The sequence below is a fragment of the Solanum tuberosum genome, unplaced genomic scaffold (genome assembly GCF_000226075.1).
Source record: "Solanum tuberosum cultivar DM 1-3 516 R44 unplaced genomic scaffold, SolTub_3.0 scf00016, whole genome shotgun sequence".
Classification (NCBI taxonomy): domain Eukaryota; kingdom Viridiplantae; phylum Streptophyta; class Magnoliopsida; order Solanales; family Solanaceae; genus Solanum; species Solanum tuberosum.
In genome coordinates this window covers 2,094,018-2,115,532 of record NW_006238942.1, presented here as the reverse complement: position 1 = coordinate 2,115,532, position 21,515 = coordinate 2,094,018, and the positions used below count along the sequence as shown (strand labels likewise).

General features: G+C 36.7%; 1 protein-coding gene across 2 annotated transcripts in view; it reads left to right on the top strand.

Annotated features, from left to right (window-relative positions):
* The window catches only part of LOC102584677 (AP-1 complex subunit gamma-2-like), a 52,569-nt gene that overhangs the window by 23,984 nt on the left and 7,070 nt on the right, over positions 1-21,515 (top strand). For both annotated transcript variants that reach the window (XM_006340048.2, XM_006340049.2), the window contains 6 exons: positions 9,767-9,889; positions 10,443-10,538; positions 11,266-11,393; positions 20,543-20,647; positions 20,737-20,996; positions 21,196-21,444. In XM_006340048.2, coding sequence (XP_006340110.1) covers positions 9,767-9,889; positions 10,443-10,538; positions 11,266-11,393; positions 20,543-20,647; positions 20,737-20,996; positions 21,196-21,444 — 961 coding nt within the window. The remainder of the gene's footprint in view (positions 1-9,766; positions 9,890-10,442; positions 10,539-11,265; positions 11,394-20,542; positions 20,648-20,736; positions 20,997-21,195; positions 21,445-21,515) is intronic.

Here is a 21,515-nt window from a genome sequence, read left to right as displayed (position 1 = left end):
TAGGTTGCTCAACCCCTCCATAGCCAAGATAAAGAGAAAAGGAGATAAGGGGTCCCCTTGTCTCAAACCCCTGTTTGATGGGAAAAACCCACATGGGTTTCTGTTGATCAGAATAGAGAATTTCACTGAGCTTATGCAATGTCTGATCCACTTTAACCATCTTTGACCAAAACCCATCCTCTGCATCATCTTCATCAAAAAGTTCCAATTCAGGTGATCATATGCCTTCTGAATATCCAGCTTGCATAGGATCCCTGGTTGTTTATCCTTTTTCCTGGAATCAACACATTCATTGGCTATCAACACTGCATCCATGATCTGCCTGCTCTTGATAAAGGCCATTTGTTGCTTGTTCACAAGCTTGTGCATCACCTTCTTTAGTCTTTCAGCCAAAAGTTTTGCAATTATCTTGTAAACTCCCCCCACTAAACTTATTGGTCTAAAGTCATTAAGTTCTTCTGCCCCTATCTTCTTAGGTATCAAAGTCACAAAAGTAGCATTTATACTCTTCTCAAACACTCCTTCCACATAGAAGTTTTGAATTGCTGCAACCAATTCTGTTTTGATGATATCCCAACACTGTCTAAAAAAAGCCATTGAAAAGCCATCCGGGCCAGGGGCTTTGTCCCCCGCACATGCTTTGATGCATTCTAGAATTTTCTGAGCTTCAAAAGGGGCCATCAGTTGGTTGTTGTCATCTTCATCAATCATAGGACACTCCCTCATTTCCAAATCTGGCCTCCAATCCTCAGTTTCAGAGTATAGATTCTCATAGTACTCAGTGATCTCTCTTTGAATTTCAGTAGGTTCAGTTAGTAACTCTTCCCTGACTTTGATTTTATCAATAGTGTTGACTCTTCTGTGTGAATTTGCTACCTTGTGGAAGAAATTGGTATTCCTGTAGTCTTTTAGGGTGTCCATTCCACCACAACAATCTACACCTTCTTGCATCCCTTGAAAGCTTTCTAGTTGTTTGAATAGTTCAACCACTCTTGGGATCTCCCAAACATTCATCCCTCTTCTGAATCTCATGTCCCATCCTTGTTGAGTCCACATCTCAGCTACTGTATTGTGTTGATCTTGGGAAGGTCAAAAAGATCCGGGAACAGTTCTTGGTTTCTTGCAATGACCTTGTCCCTTGTCCATCTATCTTTCCAGAACCTAGTCCTGACTCCATTGTGTACTCTGATCATTGAGTGTTTTTAAAGAAAAGGTCAGAAGGCCCTAATGGATCTCCACAAACTGACCCCATATGGAGTGGTGACTTCCTTGGATACCCGGCAAATCTTCTTCCCCGTACTTGCTTTTTATGACACTGCCCCATAGGGTCTGAGGCTCTTGTGCATATCTCCATAGCCATTTGATCTTCAAAGCTTTGCCCTGGTGTTTCAGATTCCTGATGCCAAGCCCACCTTGTTTCTTACTTCTAATAATGTCCTTCCATTTGGTGGAAAACTCTTTTTTCCTTGTTTCCTTGCCATAAGAAGGACCTCCTGAAGAGTCTAGTGTCTGAACAACACTTGAGGGAATTGGGAAGAGTGATAGCATGTAAGTTGGTAGCGCATCTAAAACTGCATTTACCAGTGTGTATCTTAACCCCCAAAGATAAATATTGAGACTTCCACCTGGTCAATTTTTTCTCACACTTTTCCAGTACTGAGTCCCATATCCCTTTGGATTTTGACTTTGTTCCTAGGGGGATACGCAAGTAGATAGTGGAGAGCCTTCCTACTTCACCTCCCAGTATTATGGTTAGTTGCTCCATATTAGGCACATGATTTATGGGGTATAGTATATTTAACTCTTTCTCCAATTAATGTGAAGACCTGAAATGGCTTCAAACAGGATTAGAATCACTCTTAAATACTTCAGCTGCTCTTCTTCGGTATCACAAAAAATTAAGGTGTCATCTGCATATTGAAGGTGGGTATTCTTCATACTTAGGTTGTTGTTTCTGGCCACTTCAAAACCCTGTACCCACAAACTGGAGTTTGCCACCTTAATCATACTATTGAGTCCTTCCATGGCCAGAATGAAAAGGAATTGGGACATGGGATCTCCTTGTCTAATACCCCTGTGAGCATCAAAGAAACCTTCAGGCCCCTCATTAATGAGAATGGAGAACTTCACAGTAGATATGCAGAACTTCACCCAGTTGATCCATTTTTCACCAAAAGATCCATTTTAATTTTGGTAATTTTATGCTAGCCGTCAACCCAACGTAACCTACCTATTTTACTGAACCTGGAACCAGCTATCAGAATTTCATGTAGGTGGCTTCACGTGGGTGGAGTTACTAAGCTAGTTCTTTAAGTTTATAATTCTAGATTGGAGTACAGTTATTATCTGTGAATTGCTGCCCTAGGGCTTCGGTCTAGTGATAAGAGCACAACAACATGATTTTTGGATTAGGCGCATGTCACGGGCTCTAACCATGCCGCAGGCAAAAGTCTAGTTTCTAAGTGGCGAAGGGTACATGGATGAGTCCATTATCTATCAAGTTTTGGACCGTGTGCCACCTACTCTTGGAGATTTCTTGACTAGTCAAAAGAATCTATGAACTGCCTTTACTTTCATGAAATGAAAAAGTTGTTAATCATGAGGCAAATCTTAGTGGAGCCAAAAATGCTAGGTGATTTCTTCCTATTTGCCTAACTCTGGAGGGCAGAGTTATTCAGTACCTGTGTTGGTGGGAGGTAGCAAGTACTAGTAGAAAAGTCATGGTGCGTGCAAATTGGCTGAAGCACCATCATAAAAAAATGAAATGAAAAAGTTATACACTTAACTTCTTTATTGATAGTAGCTACCTACCATATCTTTTGCATTAGCAGACTTTGTTTTCAAGTACAATTGCTATAGAAAATTTATGTCTTAGAATACCTTTTACAGGTGCTCATCCTCCTCCCTCAGATTATGTACTTTTTGAGAGAGATTGCAGGGGCAAAAACACCATTTATCCGAAAATACTCATTGCGAAATGTTAATACAATTTTCATTCTCAGCAAGAAACAATTGCACTTAAAAGTTAAATTGAAGGGTTTTTTTTTTTTGGATAAAGGAAGCAATGTTTCACCAAAAGTTCCAGCGCTGAGATACAACTGATGCAATAGCACAATCAAGCTCAGTTCTGCAATGAGTATACACAATCTAGCAATTTCCCCTCATCATATATATCCACCAGATTACGTCAATAGCTAAATTGGACAAACATTTAAAATTCAAAATCTGGATCTGATTTTTTTTGGTTGTAAAAGCACCTCAAGTTTCTTTATCAATATAGTCCAAAGAACACAGCTAGGGATATCCTCGATATGTTATTCAGGCTCTTTGAAATACATCCAGCTTGCCAAAGGTTTTGTCTCACTTAGGTTTCTGAATTGAGGATATTATCTTATTAATGCTAGTTATTATACTTTCCTTTGATCAACTTTTGTAGAACCAACTTCATAATCTCAGACGTGTAAAGACACTTGGGCTTCATTTGTTTTCCCGAAGATTAAGACTTTTGTATCTGAATACACATCTGAATGGTTAAGATGTTATCTCTGGATCTGAGTATTGAATGATTAGGACTATTTGTTTTTCAGTATCTAAATGTACATAGTTTATTTTTTGTACACATAATAAATACACGATTCAAATAAGAAATTATTAAATTTTAGAAAAAAATAATTTTAATAAAATAAAATAAAACCATTGTTTGATTAAGAAAATGAAACAGTAGGTTTACTAGTGATGGTAGAGATGGTTTTATGATGGTGGTGGTGGTGGTAATGGTTGGTGTCAGTGGCTAGTAATGATGGTTGTGATAGTTGTGATGGTGATGGTAGTTGGTGTTGTAGTGACTGTGCGATAGGTAGTGGTTGTGATGGTGAAGTTTGTTGATGTTAGTAGTTGACAATGTTGATGGTGGTGGCTAAAAAATGTGCGGTCTTTGACGATGTGTCGGTGGTAGTTGGCAGCGATGCTAGTTGTGATGATAGAGGTTGTTTGTAGTACGGATTGACCGCAATGGTGGTGGAGGTTGCGGCATCGGTGACGAAGGTGGTGGTGATAGTAGAAGAATGTGTGGTGGTTGATGATATGTTGGTGATAGTTGGCGGTGGTGCTAGTTGTGATGATGGAGTACTTGGTTGGTAGTAGAGATTGGCAACAATAGCCGTAGTGGTTGATTGTGGTGGTGGAGGTGGCAACGGTGACAAAGATGATGGTGGCAATGGATATTTTTATAATGATGGAGGTGGTAGGTGCGGTAGCTGTCGATAGTAGTGGTTGGCAGTGGTGTTGGTTGCTAGCAGGGGCGGACCCACATGTCACGTTTCGGGTGCTCGAGCACCCATTGACCCCAACGTAAATTATATATTGTTATATAGAAATTTCTTAATATTGTTATATAAAAACTCAAGAGCACCCATAAGCTATAAGTCTGCGTGGGTGCTTTGGTTGAAATTAAAAAATAAGTGGCTACGTTTGCTTTTACGTTCACAGTTCGATTCCCAACTACAACATTTTTATGAGCTCATGTTTTCTTTTCTTTATTCTGCTTCTTTCTTTAGTCTTTTACTTTCTTCATTCACTTTTTTATTTAGTTTTTAACTTTTGTTTAATGTTGCTTTTTGTTAATTTTTTTTTTATAAAAAATATTATTGTGTTCAATTAGTTTTTCTCTTATGAGACGAGAGGGAGTTGCTCGAATGGTAAGCACCCCTCACTTCCAACCCGAAGGTTGTGAGTTCGAGTCACCAAGGGAGCAAAAGGGGTGGGAGCTCCTAGGGAGGGTAAAAAAAAAAGTTTTGCTCTTATGTAACTTTCTGAAATAACATATATTTTGAATCAATTATTTTATAATCATGATACCTGAAAAGAATAATAGGAAATGGTTATGATATTAAATTAAAGGGAGATAACATTTGTGTGTCGCGTGGGTATTATACTAGTTTAACATTAAGGAAAGGTCAGCACCCACGACCTTAGAATCTTGGATCCGCCACTGGTTGCTAGTGGTGGTACTGATGGCAGAGGTGGTTAGTGGTGGTGGCGGATAGTGCTGGTGAATATTATACCACACAAAAATACCTCTTACAACCTGTTTGGCATTGCTGCTAAAAATTGCTTATTTCTAGAAGTGTTTTTTTAAACTTGCTTTTCTGAAAAGTGCTTTTCAAAAAAAGCAATTTGTGTTTGGCAAATTCATTTGAAAAGTGCTTTTGATAAGCAATTTGTGTTTGGCTATCTTTTTAAAAAGAGTGCTTTGAGAGTCAAATTACGAAAAATGGCAAGTATCAATGTGCTTTTAAGATTATTTTGTAGAGAGAAACTATTTTAAATATCTAATACATAACTTTAATTGAATTTATATTTTAATTAAATTAAAATGTACATATTCAAATTATTAATCAATATTATACATAGATAAATAAATAAATAAAATATTAATATAATGTTAACATGATGAGTTAAATATAATTAAAAATATCAAGCAAAATAAATTTAAAAACTATTCCACAAATAAAATCACTACATATGAAAAACTTACCACAAAAATAAATAAAGTCTTCATACATCACAAATTTTTTCAATGATTTCATCCCTAATTTTATCACACAATATTTCCATAGTAGTAGACGATCTGTCTTGTCTTGCATTTTTGAAGAAGGCACCCCAATCTTCTTCTTCGATTTTTGTAATAATGTCTTCATTTGCAAAATAGTTGAAGTCTTTATCAGTGGTAGAATGCCATTGTATGAAATTATGTATAGCCATAGTACTTGTAATAAGATGAACCTGAGTGTCGAATTTATAAAATAATATATAAAATATAAATAATAATAATAATATATAAACATAAATAAAATAAAAGTTTATCATATAAAATAAAAATAAAATTCTTGAATGAAACTTAACAAAACTTATGAAATATGTTATTAATTAATGGTAAAATGGTCTGGTGGACCCTTATACTTGTATGCATTTGTATTGTGAACCCTTCTACTTAATCATTTGTCAACTGAACCCTTAAACTCATGGTTCGCCGCCGTCGCCATTGTTGCCGGCGAAACCACTCATATTCCTTCCTTTACCTGCCTTCATCTCCGCCACACGTGATGACCATTTTCCTTTCCTTCTCCAACCTCACAAAACCAACAACCTAAGCCACCACACCAAATCTAGCCGGACACCATCACCATTTGCACCTTCATCTCCGCCACACACCATCACCATTTTCGCCGCCATGATTAGATCCTCGCACCCTCACCCACCTCGTTTTCCTCTCTGCTGACCAGCCGCGCTTCTCTCTCACTCCACTGCGTATCAATGGTGTCTGGCGATCGCACCACCAGCGCCGCTCTCTCCCTCCATCGGTGAATTAGTTGACTCAAGGAGGTGCCAAGATATAATCTAAATAAATGAAAATAGATTGTGGAAAAAAAGAAAAAAGGGTTGGGTAGGGGATGGATATGGCTGAAAAGGAGGTGTAATGGGTGAAGAAGAAGGAGTTTCTTAATTAATGGTTTAAAAAAATTAAAAAATATTTTTTTTTTATAATTTTTAATATTTTTCTAAGTAAAAATGCTCCTCACTCACCTTAATAGGCGTGTAGTTACACACTTTTGCCAACTCAGACATCCTAATGCCACATAAGCCTGGTCAATGGTCAGAGGGGTTTGTTAAATTGTGTTTTATTGAGTTTAAGGGTTCAGTTGACAAATGATTAAGTAGAAGGGTTCACAATACAAATGCATACAAGTATAAGGGTTCACCAAACCATTTTGCCTTAATTAATAAGAGATATATTGGTAAACTAGGTAAATTACCCGTGCTTCGCACGAGATTGAACATTTTATTAAGCTTACATATGATCATTCGGTAATATTCGTATTTTCGATACATACACTATATTGTCAAGAACATTTTATCTTAAGGCAAAGCGTTCCTCCGAAATCTTAAAGTGCTATATTTTTTTTATTTTCATTTTTGTTATACCAAAATTATGAGTCATAGAGAGATTTTAAGTATAAGAAAGATGTCTAAGAAAATCTCCTTTGAAATAGTTGGTCAGAACTAATGAAATTTTTTAAATTCCAAGAAGTAATAAAGAACAACATCAGATGTTAAAAAAGAGACCAAAAAGCATCGAACAACAACACTCCCAAGTAAAGTGGAACATCACGTCCATACAAGATCATAATTAACTAATTCAAATGGACCACCCTGGACTCCTTTCTTATGAACCTCCATCAATCACTTTTTTATTATTGTATGCCATATCAAGTATATGCTAAAAATGACCCTAAAATTGTTATTATCATAAATGTTTTTTGTCATTGTCTCAAAATAGTCATTACTATTTTTAAGGTTTCATATCACCGGCCCCAACTTATTTGGATTAAACCATAGTTATTGTTATGGTTATAGTATGCAGTTACAAAGAATTAATGCAATTATTAACCTAGCAGTAGGTAGTAGGTGGCATCTGAATGTTCACAACCGGATATTCTAAACCAAAATTTTGACACATAACATATTAAAATCTCACAGCATAATTTTGTGAGCACTTGAACGCACAAATATCCAAAAATAATTATAAAGACGACCTTACTTTCCTAACAATCAAGAAGAAAAAGGCATGTTGCTTAACATATTTTTCCAAAAGATAGTCTTTCGGGTTGTATCCAAGTTTACAGTTCACAAAATTAATTGAAAGAAGCCAAAAGAAAGAGTTATTACTTCTTTATCAAAAAAATAAAAAACTTTATCAAAAGAACGAGTTATCACTGCAACAACAATGATCTTTAACGGCAATTAATAGCTTAATTATCGCTAAATATGTATTTTTAGAGGGAATCGGTACTCTGTATAAATATCCCTGAAGTCTAAAACAACATTGAATCTAATGACAATTAATTAATGTCGGTAAAGGCTGTAGCACTCTTCGTGAACGTATATATTTATTACTGATAAAAGTTATTTTTGTTATAGTGTATTTTGGACATTTGTTAGTTTCACGAAAACTTGATATCTTATTATTCCCAAAAGGAAGAGAAGAAGAATATGACAAATTAGTTAACTTGCGATAAAAGATGTGGACTAATTGTCTTGATACAAATATCCTAGGAATAGTGCAATGGCATAAAATATGTTTGTACCTAAGAAAAAACAATCAAAATAATATACTAACTGTGGTAAGCAAGAGAGCAATCATTTTGGTTCTTTTAACAAACTTCATCATTGGTTTCGTATTAGTTATCACATATTTGTTGTTGTGTGCTATCAAATATATCACAACTCACATGCAATTTTTCCAAAAAGTATATGAAGAAAACCTGTAGAAAGGGACAGAGGAGAAGATAAATTTTCAATCATCCTCACTGTTGCAATAGATACATGAATCACTATGACTTATAGTAAAAAATTAAGCTTCATGAAATAAGAGGAAGAAAACATTGAGGAATGAAACACACTTCATAAGAAGCTTAATTAATGTATTTGAATTAAAAACATACAAATAATAATGGCATAAATAAAAGATTTGTTTACTAAAGAACCAAATGTAATGAATTCAACCATAAACCATTTCAGCAGCATTATGAGTTGTGCACTGAGAGGTCCAATAGTAGTAATGTCGCAATGCAATTGAAATCAATTTTCTTTTTTTATATGAAGAAACCAGTAGAAAGTGACAAAAGAGAAGATCAATTTTCAATCATCCTTGCCTAAACTTTAACAGAGTTAAAAAAAAGGTCACCAAAATAGGAAAAAGAAATTGTCATAGTTACATGAATCAATATGACTTATAGTAAAGATTAAGCTCCATAAATTAGGAGGAAGAAAACTTTCAGGAATGAAACAAACTTCATAAAAACTTAATTAATGTATTTGAATTTGACTACCCAATAGCGAGAAAAAAACCTACAAATTATAGGGGCAGGAAATTCCTCTATTTATAGACAACATAGGGTAGTGTGAACAAATGTTTATTGCCTTATCGGAAAGGTCACAACATTATGGAAAAGTTACAACCCTTCAGAAAGGTCACAACCTTACATAAAAGTCACTGTTTTTCATAAAAGTCGCAACTCTTCATAAAAGTCTCAACTTTTCAAAAAAGTCTCAAATTTTCATAAAAGTCACAACTTTTCATGAAAAGGGAAGGCTAGTTTTGGAAATAAATAAATTTAAAAGGGAATTCTGGTTTATGGTGGCGCCACGTAGGCGGGCATAGGGTTCTCTTTTATATAAATATATGATATGTAAATATGTAAGGGATATTTTAGTCTTCAAAAAAATAATTTTCTGCTTTTGCTTTTTTTAAGAAGCAGAAATTTTTGGCTTCTTCCCAACAGCAAAAAAACTGCTTCTGCTTCTATTTAAAAGCACTTTTGAGGGATTGCCAAACACTTGATTTTTTAAAAAAGTGTTTTTTTCTAAAAAAAAAAAGCACTTTTGGCCTCCCAACAGCAATGCCAAACAGGCTCTTAATGATAATAAAAGTTTGTTCAAGTTCTGAATGATTAAGACCTATTCAAACCAATTAAGTGCTTAAATCTTAATGAAAACAAATGCTTTTATGGCCTAAAGTTTGAACCATTCAGATTCAGACTTCCATTAAGTGCAAACAAATGAGGCTTAGTTACTGATGAGTGTGCTTATGCTGCTGGCTTTAGATTCAGACTTCCCTTGTTGGCCTGTTTTGGTTGATTACTCGTTCTTCCTTCCCTTTTACTTTTGTGGTGTAAATAGTACTAATATGATAGGTGTGATATAGGCTGGAAACTATGTCAAGGATGAGGTGTGGCATGCTCTGATTGTGGTGATTACAAATGCTTCCGACCTCCATGGATATGCTGTACGGTCTTTGTACAGAGCTGTGCAAAAAGCAAGGGATCAGGTACATCACACTTTTCCTTTCTCTTATATCAGAATCTTGGTTCCTGTAACCCATGAACAGTTTTCTGGTCTTGAACAGTGTTATCAAAGGCGCGCTTTAAGCGCGCTTAAGCCCTAAAGCGAGGCTCAAAACGTGTTAAGCGCTTCGCCTCGCTTTATGTGCGCTTCAGTGCCGTCATCAAAGTTCTAAGACAAACTTTTCCTGTCAATGAGCCTCTTATGAAGAAGTGACACTAAACAATTGATATTTCACTTTATCATTAAAAAATTCAATTTCTTTGGTCATATATTTGTCATTCATGTTTATAATTATTAGTTTTGGACTAAACATACACATTTTATTTTTTTCTCCCTTTGCGCCTTTTTTCATTAAAGCCCACGCTTTATTTGCACTTTGCGCTTAAAGCCCGCATGGACCTTAGAGCTTTTTTGCGCTTTTCGCTTTTAATAACACTGGTCTTGAATATGTCCATATTGTTTAGTGTATTCTTTTATTTTTTATTTTTTTGATGAACGTATTGTTTATTGTATTCTGTTTGATTGTTTTTTGTTAGGAAACCCTTTTTCGAGTAGCAGTTTGGTGCATTGGAGAGTATGGTGAAATGCTAGTCAATAATTTTGGAAGGCTTGACATAGAAGAACCCGCAACTGTGAGTTCATGCTTGTGGACAGTTGTTAGCGAATACGGTCTATGAATATTTTTCTCCAAATCAGTCCTGCATCATATTCTTGACCAGCTTTTATTTTATTTGTGATCCAACATTCTCTGGATTAAGTTTCTCATTCATTATTGTCATCCTCTACGTAAATCACGATGTATGTGTTGACAATAACTATAAGTGTTGAACTTTCTCTTACATTAATTGGAAGTTCATTAATAATGAATTTATGCTCTGGTTGAATGTGGTAATGAATGTAACTTGTCCCATGTGAATTTTAAGTCCTTGATAAAACACAGGTCTCCAAGAAATTCCTTATTCCTCCAAAATACGAAAGAAGGAGAAAAAGGGGAGAGTCAAACCTGTGAAAGAACGGAACGTTTCACCGAATATGCTGCTACTCGTGTATTTCAAGACCAGAATAGGATGATATATTGTGAAACATTATTGTTATAATGTGCATCTGCCATCTAGTAATGTACTTTAGTAAATTAAAGATGTAACTTTGAAAACAAAGGATGAACAGTCCAAAAGATGGCTTATAATCATCACCATGACTTATCAATAAGAATACTGAATTATTTTTGTATTTTATTTCAGTATTTCTTTAAAAGTGATTTAGCTTCTTGCCTATTTGAAGTTCGGTGCATGTTGTTTTCATTTCGGCTTTTTTAGTTTTCACCTTCTGGGGCCTAAATGATGTAGTTTCTTGGAGCAGGTGACAGAGTCGGATGCTGTGGATGTGTTGGAGACATCCATCAAAATCCATTCATGTGATCTCACATCTCAGGCGATGTGTCTGATTGCTTTGTTAAAGCTGTCCAGTCGCTTTCCATCTTGTTCACAGTATGTATTCTTTTCTACTATGCGTAAAATGCTCCCGTCTTCAGTATATGAAGCACACATATCTTATCCATCAGCTGACATTTCTGCCAGAATTAACGTTCATTCAGTTTGATATCTGTTTGTGCTTTTCAGCTATAATATATAGTCTATCATGTTCTATTTTTATGTGTGACTGACTCTTCATTCTGGTAAATAGTCTTCACAATCAAATCTGCCTCTTGTGCCTTATAATCTTCAGCCTCTCACTGCTTCTGAACTATTCACAAGTTTCAAAACTTTGTTCATTAACCGGTTTAATTTAAGCAATGATGTGATGTTCTGTTTAGGACACCAAACAACATTATATTCAAGCACCTTGGATATAATGTTTCTTCCATCAGTATTATATGATTGGTTAATTGACTGATTCCTATGTTTTTAACGAGCCAATGAATTTTTCCTTTTTTTTTTGATAACCGAGAAATCCGTCTGTGACCCGCCCTTTGGACCAATCACAGCCTTCTAAACTTGGTGGATAATGGGCCCGTCCCTCTACCCTTCTCCACTTAAATATCGGGCTTCGCTTTGCCTGGTGTGGGGCTTGAACCTACGACCTAAGCCACAAATCCTCCACCTTTTGCCACTTGAGCTAGGCCTTGGGGGTAACTTTTCTTTTTCTTTCAATAAGGTTTTATTGATGATTTTGAAAACCTGTATATAAGTTCCATCCTATAATTCTGATATTTATTTAAGACAAATTAGTTCCAGCCTACAATACTGACACCACTGCCTTTGATGTCCAGTTGAGTGATCTCTTGCTAGTTTTCTGGTAGCCAGAGGCTGTTCTTATTTTAATCCTTCCTCCATATAACCTTGCCAAGTCCATTTCATTTTGTCATTAATTAGCTCATTTGCCTTGATTAATTGATGTAATCCTAAAGTTATGCTGAGGCAACTCCTTTTCTTTTGTGAGCAGATGACATCTCTTGCCTGGTTAATCAACATGTTCTAACACCTGTTGTATGGTGTGAGTATGTATTTCACATTCGTTATATTCTAGCCTTTGAGTTAGTATTTTCATACCCAATGTTGATCAACTTCAAGGCATTTCGTTCAGCAATCAAGTAATTTTGTTGAAGGAGTGGGTCTTTCGGTGGTAATTCTTGGGTTTTCGCTTTCTACAAAGAATGTTTGATCTTTATAAAGGCTACCTGTCCATCTTCATTTCAATTCAATGCAACTTCTTTTGGTTCTATAATACTCCTCATTTTTTTTTTTGATAACTGAGAAATCCGCCTGTGACCCGTCCTATGGACCAATCACAGCCTTCTAAACTCGGTGGATAGTGGGCCCGCCCCTCTACCCTTCTCCACTTAAGTACTATATTACTCATCTTCTTGAAGAAGTATTCATTCCTTTAACCTTGTTAGACTCCCACGTTGGATAAGTATACGAGTTATAGTCTCATTATATGATCTTGGACAATTCTTATCACTTGGGCTAGTTGTTAAGTGGAGAAATAGAGACTCGGGAAGTTTGATGAAGATGCTTAAACTATATTATTACAGTGAACCCTATTTGTAGACTTATAATCCTTTACCATGTAGGACACCATATGCAAATCCTATTCTAAAACTCCCCCTCAAGCTGTTGCATATAAGTCATATATATGAGCTTGTTACAAATGTAACTAATACGAGGATGATTGAGTTGGAAATATCTGCAAGTTGATCACTTGAGTTCACAAATTTTGAACAATACCTCTTAAGGGTATCTTTTCTATAATAAAGTAAAGTGTCAATCAATCTCAACGTATGTGCTTAGTCCTCTCATGAAATACCAGATTTGATGCAATATGAAAGACTGTTTGATTATCAAACACAAGTTCCATCTCCATTTGACTTATTTCTCCAAATTTTAATCCTCTTAAGCAACTGTTCAATCCAAACTAGCCCACAATTTGCTGCAACCATTGCTCGATAATCTGCTTCTGCACTAGATCAAGCAACCACATTATGTTTCTTACTCTTCCAAGACACCAAATTACCTCCTAACTAAAACACAATATCTAGATGTAGAATGTCTATCAATATGTAATCCTGCCCAATCACCTTTTGTGATCAAATGATTTGTTCATGGTCACAACTCACAACCCTCAAAAGAGTAATCTTCTCCTGGAGCTAACTTTATATATCGTAGAATGCTAACAACTTCATCCCAATGACTATCACATGGAGAATCCATACACTAACTTACATCACTCATAACAAAAGAAATGTCAGGTCTCATATATCTTTTGCAGATCACCGAGTGATTCTCCCTTCCATGGCAGGAGTTTAACATTTAGATCCATAAGAGTGTCAATGGGTCCACGTCTCATCATTCCCATCAAGGCATCAACTCAAGAATGTCTAAGGCATGCTTTCGTTGTGAAGTAACAATATCTGATCTGGACGGAGCAACTTCATTATCTATTAAATACTTTAATGAGCCGCGGTCTTTAGTTTGAAAACACTGAAAGAGACGTTGCTTTATATAGTGATACCATTCTTATCATTGCTAGTGATAACAATATGGTCAACATAAACCACCAAAAGTGTGAAAAGAAGTTGGTAAATTGGAGAAGCTAATACCTATCTTTGGGTGGAAGATTGACTTTAATAAATAGTGTGCTTGATGCTATGCCAACTTAATTATGTCATTATTTCCTTTGCTCAATGTTATAAAAAGCGAGGAAAAGCGCGCTTAAAGCGCAAGGCGAGGCGAAGCGCAGCCCCTGCGTTTTTCTTCCCTGAAGCAAGGTGACATTCAAAAATCGATCGCTTCTATAGTTGAAGCGAGAAGCGCAAGGAAAGAAAAAGTGAGAAAAGGCGCGCTTAATTTGAAAAAAGCGCTAATTAGTGTTTTTTTTTTTAATTTCTGAAATCTTCTTTCGCGACTTCACAATACCTCCTTTCGCGACTTCAAATATTTTCTTTGGACTACTACGAGCCTGCGACTGCTGTAAGTTCTCTTCTTCTTTGCAAGGCTGCGACTGCTCTACGACTGTTTTTTTTTTCTATTTTTGGTTGCTGCCGTGTATTTTTCTATATTTTTATTGCTGCGAGGCTGCCACTGTTGTAAGTTCTCTTCTTCTCTTCTAGGGCTGGGCATAAATACCGAAAAATCGAAATACCGAATCGAACCGAATTTTTTTAGTATTTCGGTTTTTGGTTCGGTTTTCGGTATATATTTTCATAGTTTCAGTATTTCGGTTCGGTTTTCGGTATGTGATTTTGTATATTTCTGTATTTCAGTTTAATTGAAATATATTATATTATAATATATATTAATATTATATTAATTATTAATATTATATATTATAAGCAAAATGGAAAATTAGGTCAAGAATTCTAAATTTTTTCACTTTTCAGTTGCCACACAGTGCAACACACAACCCAGTCCCACTTTCCATCTCCGCACATTCAGTTTTCAAAGTTCAAAGACCAAAGTTCAACTCCGTCTCCCATCGTCGGCGCCGCACGTCCCAGTCCCACTTTCCCACTTCCCACTTCCTGACGCCAACTAGCGACGTCGAGGCTTCGATTGTCGCGACCAGAATCCAGAAGCAGCCGACCAGCAGCAACCGACCGGCGAGGCGGCGACCAGCATGATTATTTTTTGTTTTCAAGATTTCTTCTTCCGTTTTCTTTTTCTTTCTTTCTGATTTTCGCTTTTGTTACTAGTTAGTACGTGATTCTGAAATTAATAAACTGATCTAACAAAAACCGAACCGAACCGAATTATTTCGGTTCGGTGTTCGGTACACTTGTTACACAAATCGAAAACCGAAAAAAAAAATTGAAACCGAACCGAGTTACCGAATGCCCAACCCTATTCTCTTCTTCTCTGTGAGGCTGCAACTGCTCTGCTACTGTTTTTTTTTCTATTTTTGGTTGCTACTGTGTTTTTTTCTATATTTTTATTGTTTTTTTTTTCAATTTCTGTTGCTGCTCTGTTTTTCAATCTCTATAGCTGCTCTGTTTTCCAATCTCTACTATTTCTCTGTTTTTTTTTTCAATTTCTATTACTGCTCTGTTTTTTTCCAATTCTATTGCTGCTCTGTTTTTTTTTATTTCTATACAGTGTGACTGTGATCAGTGATGTGCGTATGCTAGTTTCTGCTCTTAATAGTCTTTATTTTTCTTGCTTAGTTTATTTGTTGTTTTTTGTTACTAAGTTACACTTCGTTTTTGCTTGTAGTAACTAGTAAAGTTGTAACTAGTTTATTTAATATTTTTTATTTTTATACTAAATATCGCTTTACATAAAAAAAGTGCGCGCTTTGCTTCTCGCTCGCGAGCCCTCGTCGCTTTTTTCCGCTTTTCGCTTCCCAAAACACTGAGAATAACTTTAGCATGAATATCAGGTCAATTTGGAAAAAAAAGTAAAAGAGATGGAGAAGGAAACAGAAAACAAGGTCCACTTCACTTCTTGCTTCTCACTCCTGTGAAGCGAGCCCTTGTTGCTTTTTTCCGCTTATCGCTTCCCAAAACACTGCTTTTGCTAGGGAGTGTTTTAAAGAAGCTAGACTCCAACGGGAGGAATTTTTTATGGCAAGGAAATGGATAGGGGGAAAAGATGTATAACTTGGTGAAATGGGATGCTCTGATCAACAATAAAAAAAGAAGGGGGAATGGGCATAAAGGACCTTAAAGTACAGAATGAGAGTCTCCTCTTGAAGTGGCTATGGAGGTTTGTCTCTGGGGAACAAGGTTTGTGGAATGATGATACAACTTCCAGACGTCTGGGCTGGTCAATACCCCTTGAAACAGTTGTACCCTGTGATGTGATATATAACTTGAACCAACAAAAGGAGGCAACAATAATAGATGTTAGGGACAACCAAGGATAGAACCTCTATTTCAGGAGAATGTTGAATGTCTAGGAGATAGACAACCTAACAGATTTCTACAATTCATTGGAGTAGGTCAATAACCTTAACACAAATGAAGACGGTCTACAATGGCGAAAGGCCAAAAATGGGAAATTCATAGTAAAATCAGCTCATAGACACCTTGATAGGCCAGCTGCAATGCCCTTACCATGGTCTTGGAAGATGATATGGAAAGCTAGAACACCTCACTCGGTGGCTTGTTTCACTTGGCTAGTAGCCAGGCAAGCAGTACCGACTCAGGACAATCTAATGAAAAGGGAAAGGCAATTACGTTCTAGGTGCTTTTTTTTGTTAAACAGAAACAGAGACAAAAAACCATCTCTTCATCCATTGTAGAGTGACACAGAAACTATGACATGTGTTTTTTAACTTTAGGGGTATCGGTTTGTCCATGCCAAGGCATACATCAGAAGCTCTAACATGCTTGAATAGAGAAGGAAATATGTCAGGCCACAAGGAGAGATGGAAGACCTCCCCCGCTTGCATCTAGTGGACAATATGGAAGGAAAAGAACCAGAGATGTTTCGAAAACAAGAGCATCCCTTTCTCGAGTTTGAAATTGAATTGCCTTATAACCTTTTATTTTTGATATAACTATGTCATCCCCTAAAAGGTGGAGGATATTACTCACTTTTTGGATAGTTTAGGAGGGGTTTAGATGTTATATATCTTTGATTTTTGCTTACCGTAAACTCCTGATGTAATTACTACTAAAATACACTATTGGTCTATTTTGTTTATGAAGTGTTAACTTTCTAAAAAAAATTACACAAATTTGGAGCAGAATGGCAATAAAACATAAAGTGATCAACTTCACTACGAGTCATGACAAGCTCCCGAATTACTGTGTTGACACCTAAACTAGGCTCAAGGATATTGTTTCAGACCATAGAATGATTGACACAACTAACATACAAGGCTACTAGACTCCCCCTTAGACAAAAAGACTAAGTTGTTTCCATAAAAACTTCATCCTCAAGGTCATCATGGAGAGGAACATTCTTAATGTCCAATTGATAAAGAGGCCATTGACGAACAACCATGACAGAGAAAGACGAATATATGCTATTTTAGTAACGAGAGAGAGAGAGACTATCACTATAATCAAGCCCAAATATCTTTTTTTTTTGAGGAACAGGTAACTGTGTATTCACAAAATTCCATCATCCAAGCAATGATAAGAGTGGGCACTTACATCCCATATATCTGTGTAATCAAGCCAAAATATCTGTGTGTAACCCTTTGCAACAAGGCGAGCTTTAAGCCGATCAACTTGGCCATCTAGACTCACTGTTTTGAAAGGCGCTTGCCTTCTCACCAAGGGCGAAAGGCGAGGCGAGGCAGCATCGTTTATTTCCGGCGAGGCGAGGCGATTTCAGAATGGCGAGATATGGCGATAGAAAGGCGATAGGAGACATGGCGAGGCAATAGGCGTCGCCTTTTTAATTTTTTTTTAAAAGGTCTGATTTAATAATTAAAAGCCAAAATTAGGGTTTTTTTTTTGGGCATTTTTGCAAACCTTTCGCGAATTGCTACTCTTCTCTCTATTGCGAGACCTCCGCTCCTCTTCCTCGCGAGTCGCGACCCCTTCGAGAGTGATTACGAGACCGTTTTTCTTCTTCGTGACTGCTGCTCAGCTCAGCTACATAGTTCTTCTTCTGTTTTTTTTTTCTTCTTCTTTTTTCAGTTGTAATGAGTGGATGAATGCTCTATTTTCAATGGTAGTGACTAGTGAGTGTTCTATTTTTTCTTTTTATGTTGGAGCTACTGAAGCTGAACTCTGTAATATATGTTATTGCTATTAAAATTTTGGATATATATATATATATATATATGCAATTAAAATTTTAAATTTTTGGTTTTAATTGGCGCCTCAATTCAAAAAAGTGAGCGCCACGAGGCGAGGCAGGTCCTTGTCGCCTTTTGTCACCTTTCGCCGTCCAAAACACTGTCTAGACCAACTTTGACTGCATAGACTTAATGACAACCAACAATAGATTTACTTGAAGAAAAAAGGAACAAGCTCCTAAGTACCACTCACTTGTAAACTAGACATCTCTTCAATCATTGCCTATCGCTATCTTGGATGAAAAAGTGCTTCACCTGTAAACTTAGGGATGAAATCAAAGCACAAAGATGATACAAAAGCATAATGGGGTCATGAATTTAAAAGGTATGATGAGGGTTATATTACGAGTGGACCATATACCTTTTTGAAATGCAATCCTTTGACTTGGAGGGACAAGTTCATATTAGATGTAGGGCCTGGTGCAGGACGTGAATCATTTGGGGCTGATGCTAGATGTGGGCGACGATGATAAGTTAGGAGTGGTAGCTCCGTAGATGGAGATGTGGAAGTAACCATAGATTCCCCCATAAGTTGGTATAAGTCAGACCTCAAAGATATTAGGATAATCCGAAGAAGATGTAAAGTAAGGTCGAGACAAAAAGGGTGACATCGATTGACATAAGGTACCAAGAAAATTAGGTGAGTAGCAACGATTAGCAACGATACCCCTTTTGAACCCGACAATAACCAAGAAAGAGACATTTGAGAGCACGAATTTCCCTAGGGCTAAATTATGAACCGAACATGTGCTCTGAAAGATTCAAAGGGGAAGAGAGTATAGAGGTGCCCGAGGAAACAATATAATACTAAATAAGGAATCTGATTCTAAGTGGAAGATGAGGGCATTCAATAATTAAATATCAAGATGTGAGAATTGCATTGCCCTAAAAGCACAATCGGAACATGAGATAGAATGGGAAGAGTATGAGCAGTCTCAGTGAGGTACCTCTTCTTCCTCTCTGCTACCTCATTTAGCTAAGGGGTGTACAAACAAGATGTCTAATGAATAATTCCCTGGTGAGCCATATTATTGAAACTAGGAGGATAAGTATTCTAAGACATTATCACTACAAAAAGTACAAATAGAATCACAAATTGATTTTCTATCTTAGCACTAAAACTATCTAAATATAATGAAAACAATTCAGAATGGTCATTCACAAAAAAAAAAAAAAAAACCAAGTACATCTTGAATAATCACCAATGAAACAAACAAAATAACAAAATTCTAAGGTTGAACGGACTCTTCTAGGACCCAAAATATCAGAATAAACTAATGAAAAAACTGGCTTTGCTAGACTCTCAACACTACGTGAAAAGCTAGTGCGAGTGTGTTTCTCAAGTTGATATGACTCACAATCTAATGTGGACAAACTAGACAAACTAGGACTATCTTTTGTAGGTTGAATAAATTTGGATGTCCTATTCTTGGTTTACCCATTGGTGGTCCCTTATGTTATATTGTCCATGCTTTAGTTGTGCAATTTGGGCGTGCGAGTAGGTTTTTGTTAAAGTCTTACTTTAGTTGAGGGAATGGGATGTTGTCTTCTTCTATGATCTCAGGTAATCCTCATCTCATGTGCTACTTTTGGGTTGAGTTAGGTTCAAGTTCCAGTTTGCTTGCTCTAGCATTTGGGGCTGAATAAGGTCCAAGGTCCGTTTCCTTAATATGGATTCATAGCCATTAGAAACAATAATCTTTGATGTTGGACTACCCAATGTTAACCAAGAAATATCTGGGTTATTTGGCCAGCCCTAGTTGGTGGACATGTCCAAAACTCTGAGGAGTATGGGATTCCCCCTTTATTCTCCTGCCACTTAAATATCAGGTTTTAGTATTTTGGTTGAGTTCAATCTCGTGATGTGCGTTTACCTCACATTGCACTGTACTTCCTTCATTGTCGGACAAAAGCTATGAGGCATGTTAGACTAGCCAATGCAGGGCCATCCATGATATGCTGCTCCTTCCAAATTCCACGCCCTTAGTTAGAACTCCACATGGATTAATTGTATGGGCTTCAGTCTCCTTATTGATTCAGGGTACTTCTCACCATTCGAACTAACTTTGCTGTTTGAGTTAGACCCAATATACATTTTCTTAACAAACCTGTTCTTTTTATCTACGCTGAAGGAAGTGTTTTATTAGACTTTTTATTTCATCTTATTGTTGTCTACATCACTCTCAGACTGTTATGCTGTATTGTTCCATGGGAATGTTATCTCTACTTTCAATCCCACATGACTCAAACTTGGTAAATTGTTTTTTTTCCTATTTAATATCTTTACTTGATGCTCGATGCCCTTGCAAATAGTTGGAAACTAATAAATGGTTGGTCTCATAGTGTGACTTGAGTTAGTAATCTGCAATGCTCTTGTTTGGTGCAGGCGGATAAATAATATCATTGGTCAGTATAAAGGAAGTTTTGTGCTTGAACTGCAACAGAGAGCTATTGAATTTAACTCTATTATCGAGAGGCATCAGAATATGAGGTTTGGTTGATATCTTGTAGAAAGTTCTTTCTATTCCTTTTGTTGTCTTTTTAGTGCGATTTATGCTGAGCAGCTATGTATGTTTTCAGGTCTTCACTTGCAGAGAGAATGCCGGTTCTGGATGAAGCAACCTTCAGCGGAAGGAGAGCTGGTTCTGTGCCAGCAGCTGTGTCAACTTCACAAGGAGTTTCTGTTAATCTTCCAAATGGATCTGCCAAGCTCAGTACTGCTCATGTTGCTGACTTGCTCGATCTTAGTTTAGATGATGCTCCTGCACCTAGCTCTTCTGGTGGAGAGTTTCTTCAAGATCTTCTTGGTGTCAATTTGATGCCAGTGTCTTTGCAACCAGGTCACATTTACTGTGTATTGTATGAATCTTTCAGAATGCTTTTCCTGATTTATAATTCTGATCCTCACATTTTTTCTTTTTCTCCCTACTGTATTTAAAATTTAGATTGGTATCTTTTGACCAGTCTAAGCACAAACTGACATCTAACTTAAACTTGACTTCATAGTGGATTTTTCTCTGTATTCTCTTTGAATTTCAGATGCAAATCAGGCCCAAAAGAGTGGCTCTGATGTTTTACTGGATCTTTTGTCAATTGGAACTCCTCCTGCTCAGAGCAGCCCATCTACACCTCAGGTGTTATCCTCCAATACAGACAATAGAAGTCCATTGGATATATTAGATAGATTGTCCACACCTTCAGCTCCTTCAGCTCAAGTCTCTTCTACAGGTGGAAATTCTTCTATGTTGGATTTATTGAACGGGCTTCCTTCCAGTCCACCGACGTCTGGTACTATCTCTATCAGCTCTGTAACCTCATATCCAGTCTAATTGTATTCTGGAAATGCTGACACCATCTAT